General features: G+C 40.1%; 2 protein-coding genes across 2 annotated transcripts in view; both read right to left on the reverse strand.

Annotated features, from left to right (window-relative positions):
• The window catches only part of LOC144650048 (polycystin-1-like protein 2), a 117,830-nt gene that overhangs the window by 78,531 nt on the left and 20,415 nt on the right, over positions 1-18,884 (reverse strand). The gene's annotated exons all lie outside the window — the stretch shown is intronic.
• On the reverse strand, positions 2,173-17,165 carry LOC144650109 (polycystin-1-like protein 2). The gene is made up of 10 exons (XM_078509769.1): positions 16,833-17,165; positions 16,459-16,635; positions 12,897-13,022; positions 12,161-12,346; positions 11,694-11,945; positions 10,056-10,787; positions 9,263-9,499; positions 7,139-8,389; positions 5,618-5,786; positions 2,173-4,847 (listed from the first exon to the last, which is right to left on the reverse strand). The coding sequence occupies exons 1-10, from the start codon at positions 17,163-17,165 to the stop codon at positions 3,145-3,147; spliced, it is 5,166 nt and encodes a 1,721-aa protein (XP_078365895.1). The 3' UTR covers positions 2,173-3,144.

Here is an 18,884-nt window from a genome sequence, read left to right on the forward strand (position 1 = left end):
CAAGTTGTAGGTATGACAGGCTATTTTTACTCCCTTATTTGGCTTCTTCGCTTCCCTTAAATCCGACTAGTGACTGACAAATGCAAAACGCTTGCGCGAATATTGCGTGTCAGTACTGGAATCGAGACAAGAGGCCGTCTCGCATTTCATTATTTACTTCCTCCTTCGAGCAACAGACTCCTTTTTTGAATACAGGAGACTAAGAGACAAACGCTGTGTTTCAGTACACTACATTTCAGAACATTTCGCTTAATCTGCTGAAGTCAAGCCCACGACCTCTGGATTAAAAGTGACAATATACATCCACTGCGCCATGTCGCCAAAACGTTAAACCCTTGGAAGAAAATCGTTTATCAGTTTGTATTGAGTTATTTGATTACCATGGCAGGATGGTAAATGTTGTTTACAGTGGTCATGCACTTAGCTTTGAGATAGCAAGGTTTCAAGGCATCCCACTCAATCAGAGAAAACAAATACAGTAAAGTAAGAACCTGTATTTTCCAAAGCTAGCCTGAACACGTACTTACATGAATGGTTATTGTCACAGTTTAGACAATTTAGGTTCTTAATCATAACTATAACAAAATTCTCGAATCTGATTGTTTCTTAGCAAGCACTATTTTTCACCAAATTGGAGGGCGCACAGCTAACTGAAAGTGTTCAATTACAACGGCAATTTTCCACTGATGAAGGGACAGAAGTCCAGAAACGTCTGGGATTATCCACACAAATTAGCGCAGAAACGAAACTCTAATTCTATTAAGTGATTGTCCAATTACAAGGTGTCAAATAAAAAGGTGTCCGATAACAAAGTTTGCGTGCTGTGCATGCGCGTGTTTTTTTTTTTAGGGGGGGGGGGGTTGTTATTGTGACTGAATTCTTACATACATACATATACATACACGGTAAAAACGTCAGTTAAAAGGATTAAAAGGTTACAAGGTTTGCCGTGTGGGAGAACGAGGGAGACATCAGGCAGTTGGTAAGTCTTTTAAATTGGCTAAAGGAACTAGCAGCTCTGGCATCGTGGGGAAGGCTATTCCACAACTTTGCCCCACTGTAACAGAAACTTCGTCGTGCTCGGTTGTATCATTGAAAAAATCCAGGATGAAGTGTGCGCTAGTCACACGAAACATAGCCTGCGTGGCAGGCGTCAAAAGGGGAGGGGAAGGGAGAGGGGGAGAGGATATTCCACGGTGGCTCAAATATATGAATTTTATGTTCGAGTGGCAGAAACGATATCTCACGAGTGAGCGTAAAGTCTTGACGGCCGATCGATAGTTTTCAACTGCTTTTGTTTTCTTCTTTATGACATCTTGCACTTGTGAAATCCTAAAGAATTCCCTCTAAAAACCTTGAAATCGTCAAGGTTTCCATTATCGTGTTTTCGTTCTTAGCTTTTTTGGAAAACTCATTCTTTTTCGATGCTTAGTTAGACAAATTAAACCTTCGTGTCGATGCTTGCTAACAGCAAACGACACGAAACCAAGTTCATTCAACAAAGTAGAAAAGGGGCAAATCGTGACGTCAATGAGCGATATGCCACTCGCAAGAGTGTCATTCGGAAAATATGCCACTCGGGTCCCAGATGGAGTGGCGTATGGAATCTAGAGTGGTTTAGTTCCCAGTAAGACACTCTCCTCCATATAATAAATAGTTATCCTGACCATGATACTAATTTTGCTTGGATTCTTCAAGTTGCCCGATCACACAATTATTTTCCTTGCGTGCTTAAGTAACATCGGGGGGAAATATTTTGTCACATGTTTTTTGCGCCGAACAAACACCGGGTGTGTTTAATTCGAGGTTCCGGCGTTTATTTGCGGTCGAGCAAACAAGTAAATGTATTCTCTTAAATAAAAATACCTAGAATGGATGCTTACATTTATGTCACGGTGAGTTTTAGTGAGGACAGTATAAGATGAATGACTGTATTTCCCTTTTTATGTGCTTATGCTTGCGTCCAGTTAAGGTTATTTTTTATGTCCAGTGAAAACCAGCCTTCACGGGCAGGGTAACACAGAGTGAGTCGTTACAAACGATAGAAGTTGTTTCAGATTCCCGGGGAATTACCCCCCAAATATTCATCAAAGTTGCGAATCGAACTCCTTCACGCTTTGTAAACAGCCAACCTTTCAGCCCCTTGCCAGTTGGGCTTCTTAATAAGTTTGTTTGAACTCAGTTAGCACGATTTTTGCTAAAAACATTGACACTTGATGATTTTTATAAGTAAATTAATTTAATTTATTTATTACCAATTTTAAGAGCACTGATTTTAAGTCGAAAGGCACCTTTTATGGTTGTTCGGTTTTAAAAATCAAGATGGAAAAATGTTTCTTCTTGGCAGTCTTGGCAAGCCTTGCCTTCCTTCCTAGAATTCCTTTACAATGGTCTCAACAACTCTAACTAATTTCTTCGCTCTCATTTCTGGGTTCAAATGGCCTATTTACAGCTTAGTTAGGTAAAAAAAAACATCCAGTACGATATTGGACAAATTTTCAACTTATATTATATGGTCTCAGACTCGCAAAATTCATTGTTGTTCCACAGATACGAAAATTAAAATTAAAATTACATTGTGCAGTGTTTTCTTACTGGAAAACATTTGTCTACGAAATTAGAGCTAAGTTGTATTAATTTTATGGTGCATTTGTGTGAGCCTGATCTATTTCTTATCTTAACCATCTCTCATGGGCGACGCGGCGGCCTAATGGTTACGCTATACTCCGGATCCATCGGTCTGGGTTCTAGCCCTGGCCGGGGCCACGGCGAATTTATTGTTGGGGGGTGGGGGAGGGGGGGGGGGGGTCATCCTACGATGAACTAACATCCCATCCAGGGGGGAGAAGAAATACCGCTACTAGTCTAATGCTACGAAAATCCGGATAAGCTCCGTCCTGATGGGCCACAAGACTCGAACGCCGACTCAACCTTATCGAAAGATTTCTTAACGTCACGGCTGTGCATTCCTGCTACAAACCTAGCTTATAATTGATATAGCGTGAAAAAAAGAAACTATTCTAGGAAATTCCTAGAGAATCTCTACCATACATGCGACATTTCTTTTGCCGAGATATTTTTAAATAACTAATCCATTTTCTATCACCGTACGCGCATGTTTAAAAGATCAAGCGAATGCATCATTCACAGATCCTGTGACTTTTCACCGACTAGCAGTTGGTCTAAGGACTTAAAAATCCCCATTTTGTGGCATAAGAAGTGAAAAGTCTTTTCTTCTTCTGCATGTCCTTGGACTATGTTATCCAAGCGCTGGAACAGGACTCTCTTAGTCTTTTGTAGTCTCCCCAGTTGCGAATTTGTGACATGTTCTTTGAAGCGTACTTTCTTTCCTTTCTTTTTATTGTTATGGCGATCTTCGGAGTTGACATCCTTCAGGCCTCCAATGATATTACTGACCTTATCAAAGGAGCATTTTCTTCTCTGGTTTCGTGGTTTCTCATTTGCTGATCCTTGGATCATTTGCTCCCTAGAAGCTCTGATGGCTTGGCTTATTAGATCAAAGTTAATCGTAGAACTGTTCCTGGAATTACCTTCAGGAGTTGTAGCATCTGTTTTGCTGTTTTCGTTGATGTTCACTCGCCGTAGACTATTACTAATCGCATCAAAAAAAGCCTTTCTTTCCCTTGTGCTTTTCCACTTACATTCGTCTACAAGGTCGAACAGTTCATTTTCCTTTGCGGCATCCTTTGCTTCCACCAAGGCGTCGTTCAAGATAACAATGAAAAAATTTATTAACAGTATAGTAATAATTGCAAGAATCGTTACGCAAAAGATCCTACCAAGAGTCTTGTTGATGGCTGCCAATTCGTTAATAGGCCTAGCTCTGACTCGACCCAAAGTTAACTCGAGCTGAAAAAATGTCCCTCGTAAAACCGACGAGTATTGCTCGGATCCAGTTCCGAAGGTCATGATACCGAAGTGTAGGAAAGCCACGAACAGAATTAAAAAAACAACCACGAATGAGGAAAGATGACGCGCAGATATCTTCACTGTTTTCGCAAATAAGGCAACCTGTTTGTTGAAGCGAATAAGCCGCAAGAGTTTTACAGTGACGGTAAAAGTTAGGATGCCCAATACAGCATTCTCGGCTTCACACCATATGTCTGCCTCTCGAAAGTTTATATTCGCGTAAACGTTTTGTTGCAATTTTCTAATCACTAAAGTGATTCTGTCCGACTGTACAATATGCATAGCAATAGCTGTTATTGACAAAACCATTTGGAATATTTCTAACCAGTTCCAAAAGGATTTGAAATAACGAGACCGTTGTTCCCAAAGCTTGTAACACTCTCGTCCGAGATACAGCAGTACGAATACAACGAATAAAAGTGCACAGATTAAATATAGCGGACGTGATGCGGTTTCTGTGGAATACAAAGAAATAACTTCAGTTTTTGTGAAAGGTGCTCTGTATCCAGAGGCTTCGACTTCGAAGAAATATGTTCCGATTCCTAAAACATTTACTGAAGGATTGAACGTGGAGAATTCCACGACAACAGCTCTGGTCTGTCTATCCAACCAATCATATTTTTGTAAATTTTTGATTACGCTAACAGCTGTTGCGGTATTGTATCCCAAATCCGCAATGTACCCTCCCCCAGGGTACAATGAGAATTGCCCCCATTTCGTTCCTGTGTGACTCTCCCCAGCTGACTGATATCTCCACGGCTTCGGGCAAGCTAGGAGTAGCTCGTCACGACTGGTTACGTTTTTGATGGGCTTCCATCCCGGTTTACTGAAAGCTCTTCTCTCCTCGTTTGCTTCCGAGTATCCTTCGTAGCAGACCGGGGAGATTTTGGTGATATCGGCCATGATGTTACAGGATGCTGAAATGACAAGTAAAATAAACGTTACAGGATTTTCAAAAACAGAACACGAATAATTTATATGGTGCGTAGACAAATTTCCTGTGATTTGTGTAATAACAATTATTGTAAATTGGTAAATCAGTTTTCTTTCCTAGTATTGGAGAGTACTACGTATGTTGCCTCGATATCATCGCGCGATTAGTTGCTAAGCAATTTTGAACTCGGCGACTGCAATTCGCCATCTGGGCCGGGTTGTTCAAACAACGATAACACAAGAGAATTTTAAAAACTCTCGATCAACGTTTAATCCTGGGATAGTGTTAATCGACTATTTAATCGAGATGTATCGAAGGAGCTGTATGCTGTATCGAAGGAGAGTGTTGCCTCGATATCATCGCGCGATTAGTTGCTAAGCAATTTTGAACTCGGCGACTGCAATTCGCCATCTGGGCCGGGTTGTTCAAACAACGATAACACAAGAGAATTTTAAAAACTCTCGATCAACGTTTAATCCTGGGATAGTGTTAATCGACTATTTAATCGACATGTATCGAAGGAGCTGTATTGAGGCTGAGCCTCTGTAAGGCTTTTGGTACGAAGTTGTTGTGGCAATGATTGCTTGTGTAAAACATTGCGCTTTGGGTCTGGCACTGAGCGACGATTTCGTACAAAGGTTGAATGAATCGAAATAACAATTAAGTTATAAGAAATATGTTTTATCTCCTTCTTCCTTAATATAACTGTAAATTAAACCTGATTCTGTCAACGGAAAGACAAATTAAACTTACTGGGTTTAACTCTCAGTTGCCTTGCTCGAGCCATTCCAACTAAAACAGAACGTTTGTTGCCAATGTACATGGTTTGATTTTCTTGTTGTCCGTTGTACCATCGACCGGCAAACACACTCGGAACAAAGACGTCATTCAGCCAGCTCCAGTACTTTGTGTTGTTCACAGCCTGGCATGGAAATTAAAGAAGGAAAATGGTTTGAGGTAGATATATTGATTGTATATATTAAACCCGTGGGGAAATATTTGGTGGAGGTACCTTTTTCCCAGTTTTATGGACCGAGCTAAAAGTAACCTGAGGTTATTCCATAAACTTACTAAAAGAAGATTTAATTAAAGATTAAAGACTCGAAAAGGTTTGGATCTTCCTGCATACAGCTGTGCTGTCCACTTCTCAGATGCGTCTCATTCTGAGGATGGGGTGAATTGACCTCTCCCCCCCCCCCCCCCCCCCCCAAATAACATTATTCAGAATTATTTTAGAATAGCTGATTGTTTATTTTGTGGTCGGAATAATAAGAGCCGTGCATACTTGAGCAGTTTTTAGGTTCTTCCCGCTTCGTCCAAGCCTTTGCTATTGTAACCTTGCTGCTATACTATTTATTAAGGACATTTTAATAAGTCGTCATGGCTCGCTTGGTGAATAGCGGCTCTATAATATATCCGCCCTCTCTAGCTGCTCCGGCTATTTCTTTTTTCTTTCAAAAAACCACGATCCAGAGAGGAAATGACGTCTTATTTCGAAATATTTCAAGTATTTTGCTCTCTGGTTATTCCAGAAAGAGGTCAATTAGACCCACCCTTAGTTGCCAAAAGGATCAATTTTTGTCAATCACAGCAAATGCAGACAAATTGATTTTGGCGTTTAAAAGAAAACCGTAATGATTCGATTTAGCGCCCGGGGCGCTTATTTACTTTTGGCACCTCAAGGGAGGGCGTTTATTCGAAACAGGGCGCTTATTCGGGACAGGGCGCTTATTTAATTTTTTGAGAAACAACCAAATGTATAACAATAACAGGAACTATAACAGTTAGAAATTGTTAAAAGTACAGTTACTTTTAAAATAATTGTTCATTTTTATAGTAAATATATACATGAACTGTACGGTGAACAGTCAGGAGTTTATCTAGTTGACGTCAGTGACTTCAGTAGGGGCAGTTATCCACAATAGGGGCACTTGTTAGAATAGGGGTGCTTATAAGAATGGGGGCGCTAATAAGAATGGGGGCGCTTATTGGAATAGGGGCGCTTATTCACAAAAACACATTCAAAGGGGGCGCTCATTGGAAGGAGGGCGCTAAATCGAATCTTTACGGTAAATGCTTTTCTTACTAGTCACACCAAGATGCTCACATATTTTGAAGTCTACACAAGCGGGGGGGGGGGGGGTAATCTGCCTCCCCACCCTTCTTGTTTTTAACTAACCAAGCATAGAGCTCACTAAATGAAAAAACAAAACAAAACAAGACAAACAAACTAATCCAGTAATTAGTCAGTCAGTCAGGTCAGGCTGCACTCACCTTGTGAAAATGGGGTAGCCCATCTCGGATAGACTTCGTCATCAGATATCGATGATCATTTCTGTTACCATAGCACACCACCATCAGCAAAAAAACGAAGATAACGTAAAAGACAAGTTCCACGAAAAACCGCGACAAGTTTTGTTTTCTGGCTTGACGTTTTCTCATCTCCTCCACTTCAGTCAGCTTCAGTGTCCACAATCTGTGTTGTGAAAAACTATGTTCACCTTCATCAATGCTTTCATTTTCTTTATGTCTACTCGTCTTCCATTTGAGAATGACCGCTAGCATAAGAGCTATGAAGAACACTTTAAACGGCTCCATAATTATCACATCCTGAGTGAATGATATGAACATCGATGACAACCATTGCTCACTGATGCTCTTTCCCCAGGTCAAACTGTAGAAGATGGTAAACGTCACTGACAGAGTACAAGAACAAACGAAGAAGAACCAGGCGAGATAAGTGAGCCACTTTACTTTGGAGCAACATCGAGATTCAATTGTTGACTTTCCAGATCCTTTTTGAAACAGAAAGGTTATAAGGATGTTAATTGGTGCGATGATAAGCATGCTTTTGATGCCAATCATAACTTGCCTCGATGAAAATTTCAACGGTCCTAACTGAATGCCTTGTTCTGATTTGCTAACCAACTTATAGAACATCGCGTTGGCGAGCATAGCTGTCAGTAATACTGAAAGACAACACGACGCCCGCTGTACTCTTGTAAACCGGTTTCTCCTTGCCTTCGCTACAACTGAAATCCAAATATGCATTTCTGTGAGGCCTTTCCACCACCGTTTTACAACTTCATGGCTAAAATGCAGTTGATTTGGCACTTGCTCGATCATTCGCTCAATTCGACCGTCTTCTCGCTCCAGGGCAAGCCACTGGCTGCTGGCGAATGCCCATGATTGATCGACTGCTTTGTCCACAATCACGATTTCCTCTAAAAACCACGAAGGGCTCTCGCCAGAGTTATCATGGCCAATCCGCACTCCCTGAATCGCGCCAAGCCGGTTGTGAACATAAAAAACGAAGACATCTGTGTTTCCCCGAGAAAAAAGAAATTTATCCACGCCAGGTTCCTCTGAGGTGAGCTGAATAATTCCAGTGCTATTTTCAGCACCGTATATCTCGATGGCAACTTTAGCTGTTGTGCCGGAATTTGTCCACACACCAGTTGTAATTACTATCTCGTATTCGTGTAAGCTGTTTGCTGTGGATGTTAGCTGTACTGGCAAAACATTCTAGAAATCAATGTTGATGACATGCAGTTATTACAGCATCAAATTTTTTCATTAATGATGACAATAAATAATTTTCAGTAATGAAGCCGTGATTTCCAAGACTCAATCTTCACAAAGGGCTACTCATTGGCTTCCAGTCAGGTGAGAAAGCAAAGGCCGGTTCTACAAACACAACCAGCTTTGAAAACTAGTAGCTTCTTCAGGAATATTTTAGACGAGCAAGAGTTGGAATAGAAAAAGAGGCCGAGAGAGAAAGGTTGGGGCGAATTAAAACAAACAATAAAAATAATAATTGAAAAAAAGCACACCCACAAACACAAGGGAGTGTGAGGAGATGAAAAAAATGTTTCTCTCTTTTTGCCGCCCCCTTCCTAGCCCCTTTCACCCGTGTTTTTGAATACAAACGCTTGACTTCCAAAAATCGCCTGCAGTGCGACTTAACTTGCCAGTTTCAATAACCTGAATCTAGCTCAATATACATGTTAAAGAAGTGCCACAGAAACAAAAGCTGATCAGTTCAGTATTTTTCGCCTGATACATGATTAATAGTCTCTTTCATGCAAGGTAAACTCTGTGAATTTTAAAATGGAGTAAGTGTAACACTACGAACTGTCAGTCAACGGTTTTTGTTGGAGAAAACTTGAATCCTATCTAAAAAAAAACCAGCAAGATAAAACAAACACACACGCAAGGTTTTCTTGAGATGAGCTGTCAATCATACATCAAAAATCAACTTTCGCAGAACTTATTAGCTATCGCCTGATGTTAGTGCAGTTCGTGCTATGTTCACTCATTATATAATGGCAGATTTTACAGTAAAACGTTACACTGGTTTGATTCCACAATATGGTTAAATTTATTACCGGTACTTACATATCTGGCGTCCACTTTATCCGCTTTTCTGGCGATAACCAGCACGGTAAAATAACATACAAGAACAACAGCCACCGTCACAATAACTGCAACATTTCCATTTTCTTCAATATTTTTAAACTGGACCAGGACCTTGTCAAAATCGATTGGATTCGGTTTAACTGAAAGATCTCCTCCAAATGACGTCAGGTGGTTACAGGAACAGTTGATAAATCCGTTCAATGTTGCTGATAATACCTGCAAATAACAGATACAAAGGCGTTTAGTTTGGAATTATTCAGATCGCTGTCCTTTGTTATCCAAAAGAAATAATTAATAACTCCAATCTGATTAGTTCAGGGCAGACAAATTTATCAATAGCTAGCTAGCGTGTTCTATGGAAAATACTCAAATCTGATGGGTTCTCCCATTCTTTTTACCAATAGAACACGATCGCGCACGCGTTGCTCATGAAAGGGAAAATTTTTCTTGATTTTTTACTTGAAAATGTATGAAATTGTAGCTTTAAATTTTGGATTGCAATATTCAAGCGTCTACTGAAATACGGTGATTAGACTACTCGTCCTCGTTTTCTGTGAGCGATAGTTTTGACTGCCTCGTTGACTATTCGAGCATAGAAAACCCGGGCTCATACTCCAATTGATAACTGAAAGCACTCGAGTGCAAAAACATAGACAACTGTCAAGATCGCTTGGCGTCTTGCAAACATTACGAAGGTTGCCTGAAGGCTTACAAAATCGCTGATCGCGAAGAAAAAAATGAAACGTCAACCAGGAAAGATGACATAACTTACTTGACAGCCGTCTGTTATCCACATTTCCCGCTCCTCTGACCAATACACACAGCTCCCCAGTGCTACCCTCAGAGTATAGTTCTGATCAGTCTTAGAATCATATACTGGCACCACAGTTACATTCTTGCTCTGAGCAGGAGTGGGAGGGGGATCCTTGACTTCGACGCACGAGCGCTTTTCTCGTCTATTTCCAAAACACGATCTTTTCTTTCTTTTGTGGGAGTTATTCAAAATTTTTTCATAGCTTTGAACTCCAAGAAAGTACTTTCCAGGTCGCTTGGCCAGAGTTTTTATTGGTAAAGACTGATTAAACGAACACTCAGTTTTACCATCCTTTTTGCCACGCGCAGTCAGTGTCCAAACGCACCTTCCGTTACTGGAGACAGTGGCATTGAGGTCATGCTCTTTGGTGGTTGGCCGCTGACCATATCGCATGTAAACAATCAGATGTGTACTTGCCTCCCCAGGCGTGATTTCCACTATAATGAAGGTGTTATCGTTTTCGACATCTATCTTATGAAAACGTAAATTGTCATTATTGGCGAAATACTGCGGATTTTCTGAGGATATTGTCCGAGGTTTCAATGGTGTGATAACCGTGACACCGTTTGAGAGATTTGCTAGTTTGATCACATTTCGCCTTTCGTCTTTTAAGTCCAGAGCTAGGACATCAGAGTTGACTCGTTGTTTAGTGCTGTCCCAGGTGTAAGGGTTGAATGGGATCGACAGCATCTGCCATAAGAATAAATACGTTTTAAATAAATATACGAGATTATTTAAAGTTGGTTCCGTCATATAATCTCCCCGATCGTTTGAAACCGGTACGGTAGGCTGCCGTACATGTCCACATGACCACAGCGTAGTATTTTCCAATTTTTTTATTTATACATTTAGTACCTAAGCGGCGCAGGTATTTTCAATCTAAATTACTCATGTTGGGAGAACACTCAAAAAGCTTGTAAATCACTCGCCTGATGGCTCGTGATTGACTTTTCTTGTGTTCTCCCAACATTCTACATGTGTTCATTGCGCCGGTAAACCCCTAGAGAGTCTGAGAGTGTCGTCTAATGCTTTTAAACATTAGACCACAAAAAGGGCTTCTCTTGCATCTAACGCACGTTGTCATTGGCTGTTTATTAGTCACGCGACCCTAGTTAAACTTAAATGTATCTCATGCAGGTTAGTATGCAAAACATATTTTCTCAAGGTGGCACAGAATAACTTTTACACAGAAAGTTGAGTGCGTTGAAGGTGGGAACGTGGTTGTTACGTTTCACTGCTTAGGTTAGTAAGTAATACTGCTAGCTGTGTATCTATCAATTTTCTTCAAACTAGCGCCAAAAGGAAATGAGTTTCATTCCAAACCCTTTTAAATAAAGGAATTGACCATGTGGTGGCCGATATAGATTCCAAGACCTGTTTGGTTTTCTGTGAGCATTTATATAAATCCTGTGTCGTGATTTGTTTATAAAATATTTAATTGTCTTTTTAGTCAGATTTGTTTTCATAGAATCTTGATGTTCCTGGGAATATTGAATATTGAATATTGACATCATTGGGAATATTGAGGTTCAATGGAAAACAAACGTAACTGTCGGGACCAGTCATAAGTGTCAGTAGTTATAGCAGTATCCATACCTGAGTATCAATAAAACTTGATCCTGTTATTCTGGACAGATTTAATGCTCTCTCATCAGTTGGTAAAACAAATCTGCCATTTCCTCCTTCAATCTTCATTCCAACAAGTTTATCTGGGCTATGGCGCCCTAAGGTTATGGTCAGTTCTTTTATCCCAATCGATATCACTTTCTCGTCCGGGACGCTTAAAGCTAGTAATGCGTCTCCAACTAAGCTGATAATTTTCATGGAAGTAGTGACTAAAGTTTTACCCTGTAAAAAATAAAACTTATAAACACATCTGATTTATAAATCCAACGCCAAAGTTGTCACATCTGGTTAAATCATGACTTAACCAAGGTAGTGAACCAGTCGGAATGTTTTCCGGTAAAAAATCTAATCGGCAGAAATTATGGAAATCACACAAAGGCCTGATTCTTGATTGTGTTTCCAAGACAGTGACAGTTTAGATGTTTTGACATAAATACCTGTTCTTGTAGACCTGAACCCAAATCTCCTGAAGCAATCACTGCTCCTGCTTTTAGTAAACTGTTAAGACATGAGCCCAAGTTTTCTGCAGATTGGATGATCAGCGGTATGTCCGCCACATCTTTCAATTGGGCAGTTCTCCATAAGAGTGATGTCATATTATTAATGGCAGATAACGAGGAGGCCTATAAAATCAAAGGAGAGTCGGTGACAGAATTACTTTATGTTGACAACTGTGATTTACAAATTCTTGTACCTCGCAATGTGGTTAAGTTAACAGTTTTAATGTTTTTAGTTGGAGCATGACTATTTCTTATTCATAAAGAAAGATAAACCCGTCTTCAAGAAAATGTGATTGTTGTATTCTACAGGTTGTCTTCGAGGCTTGTGTGGGGGAGGAGGGATATTATTAAAAACAACTTAATGCCACAATTATTCGAAAAGTCTTAGCCTTGTATTGTCAAGCAACCAAATAAATACTCATGGAATGACGACGCATAAATTTTGTAGAGCTTATGTCACTCTTTAACTGGAGCATTTAATAAAAATTTGCCAAAACCAGCATGCGCAATTGTGCCTCAAAAAGGAAAAGTAAATTGGGCGTCATCAAAGTGGGAAACAGATGTAATGACACCTCCCTCTCCTTCCTCACCAGCCCCTGCCCCAACTAGTACTCCCACCCCTCCCCCCACCCCTCCACCCGTCACCTTTATGCTGAGCTCAGTATTCACTCACCAGTGATGTCGAAGATACTGTTTCTGTTTCCCGAAGACCTGAACCTATCACAGAGGAGATTTGCAAAAGGTCTGGAATACTCTTCACTTGCAGTGAGATGATGCTTTTGATGATAAAGTCTTGAATCTGTAAACAGAGGGCCGTGATTAAGAACGTTAGATAGATTTCAGTGAATGTATTACGACAACAGAAAAAATACATTCAACATTTGTCGTGTCTAGTTTACTGAGAGTGAGTAAGCTTGGTTTTCTAAAAGGCAAAGTTCAATAAATCTGTAATCTAATCTAATGATAAATTGCAAATATCTTTAATTGGGTAATTTCAGTATACTTATTACACGGCAACAATTTTTGGCAAGTGCAATAGTCAGAATAGTTTTCCTTGAGGTTGAAAACTTAGCCAGAGTTTCATTTACTTTACGGGCCCGTAAAGCAATTCTTAGTTATCTGTATCTTAAAACAGAGAAGTGTATACGCCTAAAAACTTTGTATGAAGGGAGCCTCTGTTCATATTTTAAATATCTGAATAAATGTCAGCTGTGAAATCACAAGGTTTAAGAACTTGCTATAGGTTCCGGGTGCGAAAACTTTTCGGGGCCTTTGAGAAACGGGCTCCTGAAAATAATTAGTAACATTCACATAAGTTATAGTTACTCTATCAACTGAAGGTGGTCAATAAGCTAAATATAAAAGTAAATTAAAGAGAGAAAGATTAAAGCAAAATAGCTAACAAGACATATATCTTATTAACCAAGCGCGAGGGCCGTACTGGGCGAATATTGGCCCGAGGTCTTGACAGTACGGATCGAGCGCAGCGAGGTCCGTACAAAAAAGACCGAGGGCCAATATTCGCCCAGTACGGTCCCGAGCAAGCTTGGGTAATAAGAGATTTGTTACACGACTGAAAACTTTGTGTAGTGAGAATTGCTTCCCGGTAGATGTCGTGGAATACAATGTGCGGCAAAACTTTTACGCGCGCTAAAGGAGTTATAATTATGTCTGTGTTTAAGGTCATTTCATTTTCAAAGCAATTAAAACTCCGATGTAGCGATTTCACGGTGTAGTTTTCACGAGTAAGCCGTCACAATGCTGGAATCAATTTAAGTTGCTTTTATTTAACCAATAAGATTTGCTCTTATAAATTTCGCTGTCAACGGTGGCAGAAACTGTCAACTGTCAAAAAGCGGCCAGCTTGTCATTTCATTCAACCAGTTCAACTAATTTCAATTTTCACAAAGTAAAAAACTTAGCTCTGTTCTATGAAACGTGCTCAGTAAACGAGGAAAAAATGACATCTAACAAACTGAACATTGAAGAGAGTTCAGAGCTTATCTTGCTCTTCTTCGGTCAACTCCCGTGTTGCGTTTGCCTTATTACCGCGACCGCTCTGGACAAGGCTCTTTCGTTTAGCAGCAAGGACCTGACGGCAACGGGAAAACTTTTCATCTTCAAATATGTTGAAAGGTAACTTTTTCTCTGTAAAATAGCGTTGGAATCTTCGTTGAAAAGAGGTCAGCGAGCTTGGCTCGTACTCTTCGCCATTTTCTTTTCTTACATCCTTGAAGAATTTTGACAGTATAATTTGTCAAGTTCAGACGATGTCATTTTTTCTAGCTCTCTCGTTTCGTTAATACTGGAACAAAAACGCTGAAAGGCTCTCATATCGGACTTCGTTTTCTTGACTGTATTGCTTGACCTTTGCGCAGAAATAAAATCTTCTAGCTCTTGGCTATCATTAATGACTTCGCATTCAATTTCACTGTGATGGCTGTTGTTATCATTTCGTTGCAAAGTCTCGCTTGTAGGTGAGCATTCCATCATTTCTGCTTGTTCACCGTTAGTAGAGTACTCAAGAAATTCTTGAAATTGAAGGTCGAAGGAGGGCATTTCTGGTTCTCTTATCCATTCAGGAGTTTTGCAGTGATTTTTACCGAAAATATCGTCCGTACTTTCCGCCATCTTTGATTTGATAGACAAAAATCTTGCGCTGAATCGCGCGGGAATTAGCGCGGGATCATCCGGGACAAAACCCGGTCCGATACTTGGAAAATATCGGCCCTCGCGGGAGCGGAAATAAAGTAATCTGATTGGCTGATTTAGTTATTGGCCCTCGGACCGCCTTAGTCGTGTAATAAAATTGGTTATTAAATGAATGGGCGCCGGCGACCTCCAAACTTCGCATGCAAGCTCTTTTACGCGTGCCGCTAAACAAAACAAACTCACTTTGTCCACAGTCGGCCAGCAGTATGAGTTTTTCGACACATCGCGTGCAAATCTTTCCTTGTAGGGTTATTTAACTGTCCGGCCAGGTTAAAAAACATTTCAGAGCCGTCTGTGGTTAGAGTTTCTGGCCGCCATGTCTCACGTTTTTGATTCCCGTTAGACAGATAAGGACTGAATACCACATTGTGACGTGTTGTCACGATAGGATATATCGGAAAAATCAAGACATTGGCTAGTTTTAGCAGAAGTTCGGCCGCCAGGTGGTTGAAGGACATCATTTAGTCCGAATACCCGTAAGTTGACAGCATCTCTCGAAGAACTGAGGTGTGTTCCTACCTTTGTTTTGTACAATAGCGCTTTTAGGCGCTCCAGACGAACGTTGCACTAAGGTCCATTAACGAAGGTGGATCGAGCCTGGTGGTATAAAAGCCTAAGACAACAAGTTTCTTGCCGGGAACTTTGAGTTTTGCAGTGTCCGCTTGGGTTCTATGACGACAAAGTTGCCGAGAGGTGACCTGGTTTCAGACTTAAAAAATATTTGTTAGTGTCCGGAGCTCTACCTTCCATCGCAATTTTTTTGGTTCAATGAATATGCACAGTTGGATAGATCAAAGAGTGCGTGTAATCTTCTCTTGATAACGCGCGGTCTTGTAGTATGTGTGATCTGATAATGTAAGGATTGGAGAAGTGAAAGCAAACAGCGCTTTACTGAAAGCAAATTAGATGAATGGGAAAACCAGCAAAATGTTTTTTTGCAGAGAGCGCGCGCCGCAGCTTTCCTTAAATCGGATCAACGGCGCCCGTGTCACAGGAAGTTGAGTGTTGTGCAGGCGCTTTATCAAGCAAATTTTTTTTTTCTTTTTGTTGCCCCAAACAACAAACAACAGCCAACCGCAAGCAAACCGGAGGGAAAACTAACAGAAAACAAAGTGGAGTGAAAGCAAACCGCAACGAAACGGTAATCAAGGCTAGCTGAGCGCCATTATTTTACCCAAACCATAGGGTTAGTGTTAAAACAAACACCCGGTGAGGGTTAAAACCAAGAGTTAAACTCTAAAATTTTCGCTGGTTGCATTGTTTTGAGGAACGAAAGGTTTCCTCTGTTTACTGTTTGTCAAAGTAAAGGCGCCGCCAGCAAAAAAACTTGCTTGAAAAAGGAGGAAAGAGCAGCGATACAAAAAGTACAGCACAACGTTTAGCAAACTTGCATGCTGACTTTAGAGCTGTTATGACAAGTGTCGTTATTGCCGGCGCCTATTTAAATGCTAGTTGCATAAACACGTGTACAACAAATGATTATGTGCATGATTATAAAGCCATTTTAGAAAAAGTTTATTTACCCTTGATTTCTGCTCTGAATCCATTGCAGTATCTCGTGAAACCGCTTGAAGGATTGTATTTTCTATTTGTGCTGCTTTGCTAAGGTCCCCATCTTTAATTAGTTTATTAAACAGACTGTCGTTTGCTCTTAGAAATTTGGTGATTTTTCCTGGCCTTAAAAGTAGAGATGGCTTAACCTATAAAATTAAAAAAATAATAATTAATGTAAAGTCAATTGAATTATGACTTATCTTATATATTTCCATTGTAATTTTTTTTTATTGTTAGGGCCTCTATTAATATCAGTTGTATCTGTAAATACTGAAAGAGAAACCCATGATTATGCATTGTGACTAAATGGCTCTGTAATGTGGCATACAATTGAGAATATTACCTGCACAGACAAATTAACCGCTGGAGCAGAAGCGCCGTATTTATCAGTCACTGTGGCGACAAACTTTACAGTAAAGTTATCTGACCGGTTTCCAGGTGGCAACCAGGAGATAACAGAACTGTTCCAACCATTATAAATAATGCCGTTTAGACTATTTTTCAGTTGATACTGAAACTTGTAAGACAGGGGGGTGCTGCCACTCTTCCAGTTGCTACAGCTCAGGTTAAAATTGGTCTTCAGTGAGATGCCACTTGACGGAGAGATGGAACATGTCCCCCCTGTTGGTTGTGTTGCAGTAGAAATACCATAGACACTCATTCCTTGTTTGACCATCTGACGTTCTTATTAAGTGTGCCAGCCAGTAGTTTTTTCCGCTCTCAAGGGAGTCCTTTTTGATAACAATGCTTCTTGAATTGAGGGGTGTGTCTGTGATAAGTTTTAATTCTTTTTTCACCCAAATAATATCAGTATATGGAACGAATGAATATTCTTGGTAGAGTATCCACTCATAAGAAGATATCTTGGAGCATTTTGGTCCGTGACACTGTGATTTGATAGACAGTTTAACAGACGGACTGATTTCAGGTTTGCAATTAATTTGGCATCTGAAAATCAAATGAATACAGATACATGTATTACTCCTTGTAGAATGCCTGTGAACAAATTCACGACGTACTTATCCCAAAACGAAAAAGTGAATCTTTTTTGGTTATTATGGTTCAATCTTTTCGTGTACAGTAGGTGTTGTACTTACACAATAATAAGACCCTTCGTGATTAATAAGCAAAATAGGCTTAATAAGCACAAAAGTGTATAAACCAACTTTCAGTCCCTCAAGCATTGGGTTAATTGCTACTACATATACAGTATTTGAATTTGTAAAACAAAAATCAATTGTGATCTACTTGAATCTTGGTTGCCTGGCTCCACTTACCCCTATAGTTATTCTGGGCAGCCAGTTCTCTATTTAATTTTTACAAGCAATTTAATTTTAATATTTCTTTCTTTAAAATGTAATTTATTTTGTAAACGAGCACAAATAAAGGTTAATGTTTAGTGTTAGCGCTAGAACTGTTCATTGCGCTGTCCTGACCTGAATGCACTGTTCGATCACAAATAAAAACTCCATACTGAGCTGAACTTTGAGTGTTGAGAAAATTGAGATTGCCCAACTTTCAAAGTCGTATTCCAGCATCAAACACATGCGTGAGCGCGGGTTGAAAAAAAAAAAAGAAAGCGTATTTAATTGACGTTTTTATTGACTTAATTTAGTCAGTTTCTTAACTTTTGAGCAGTGAGCATCTTGTCCCTAGAGTCTGTTTTTCTTTTATTCGGTCAGTGATATATTTTATACAAAGAACTCACACAAGCACTAGTGTGTAAACAACTTGCAGTTTTAACTTGTAAGTGTCACATATGTTGATCATGTGACATACTGCTTTACAGTCAGCACCAAAAGCACATACGCTGGCCAGTTCTGATTTTTTGAGCATGCGTAGAGTGTACATTTTTAATTGTCAGCCAATCAGCTCTGAACAGATGTCTGCGAATTGAACGTTTTCAAGCTGAAGACCAAAGTCTACATTCTTGGTGCTGAACAAATAAAAGCAGGCTCTGGAAACTAGATTGAGTGCTTTAGTACACTGACCTAGGGTAAAAATGGCAAAACGAAGTTCTTACCGTTGTGAAATTTCAGGCGGATCTCCTTTCACTAGGTGGATAAGTTGATATGAAGTCGAACTGCGACAATCTTTTGACACGACCAGTTTGACTGCATATGTCTTATTGACAAGCATGGAAGAAGTACTTAGGGTAGCTTCAAGTCCAGAATCATTCCCGAAATAACGAATACTTGATTGGTTTACTCCCGTAAAAGAGTCTTCCATTGTTGTCCGGAGGCCAGAATAGTTGCCAGTGATCTCACCATAATACCAGGTGAAGTTCATTCCAGAGTGGTTACCTAGCCCAACATCCGGGTCATGGGACAGTGATGCATTCACCGTGATGTTTTGTTGATGTCCTCGGATTACTTCAGTGCCACCATAGATGATC

Source organism: Oculina patagonica, chromosome 4 (genome assembly GCF_052425735.1).
Source record: "Oculina patagonica isolate OP01 chromosome 4, crgOcupat, whole genome shotgun sequence".
In the NCBI taxonomy this organism is placed as follows: domain Eukaryota; kingdom Metazoa; phylum Cnidaria; class Anthozoa; order Scleractinia; family Oculinidae; genus Oculina; species Oculina patagonica.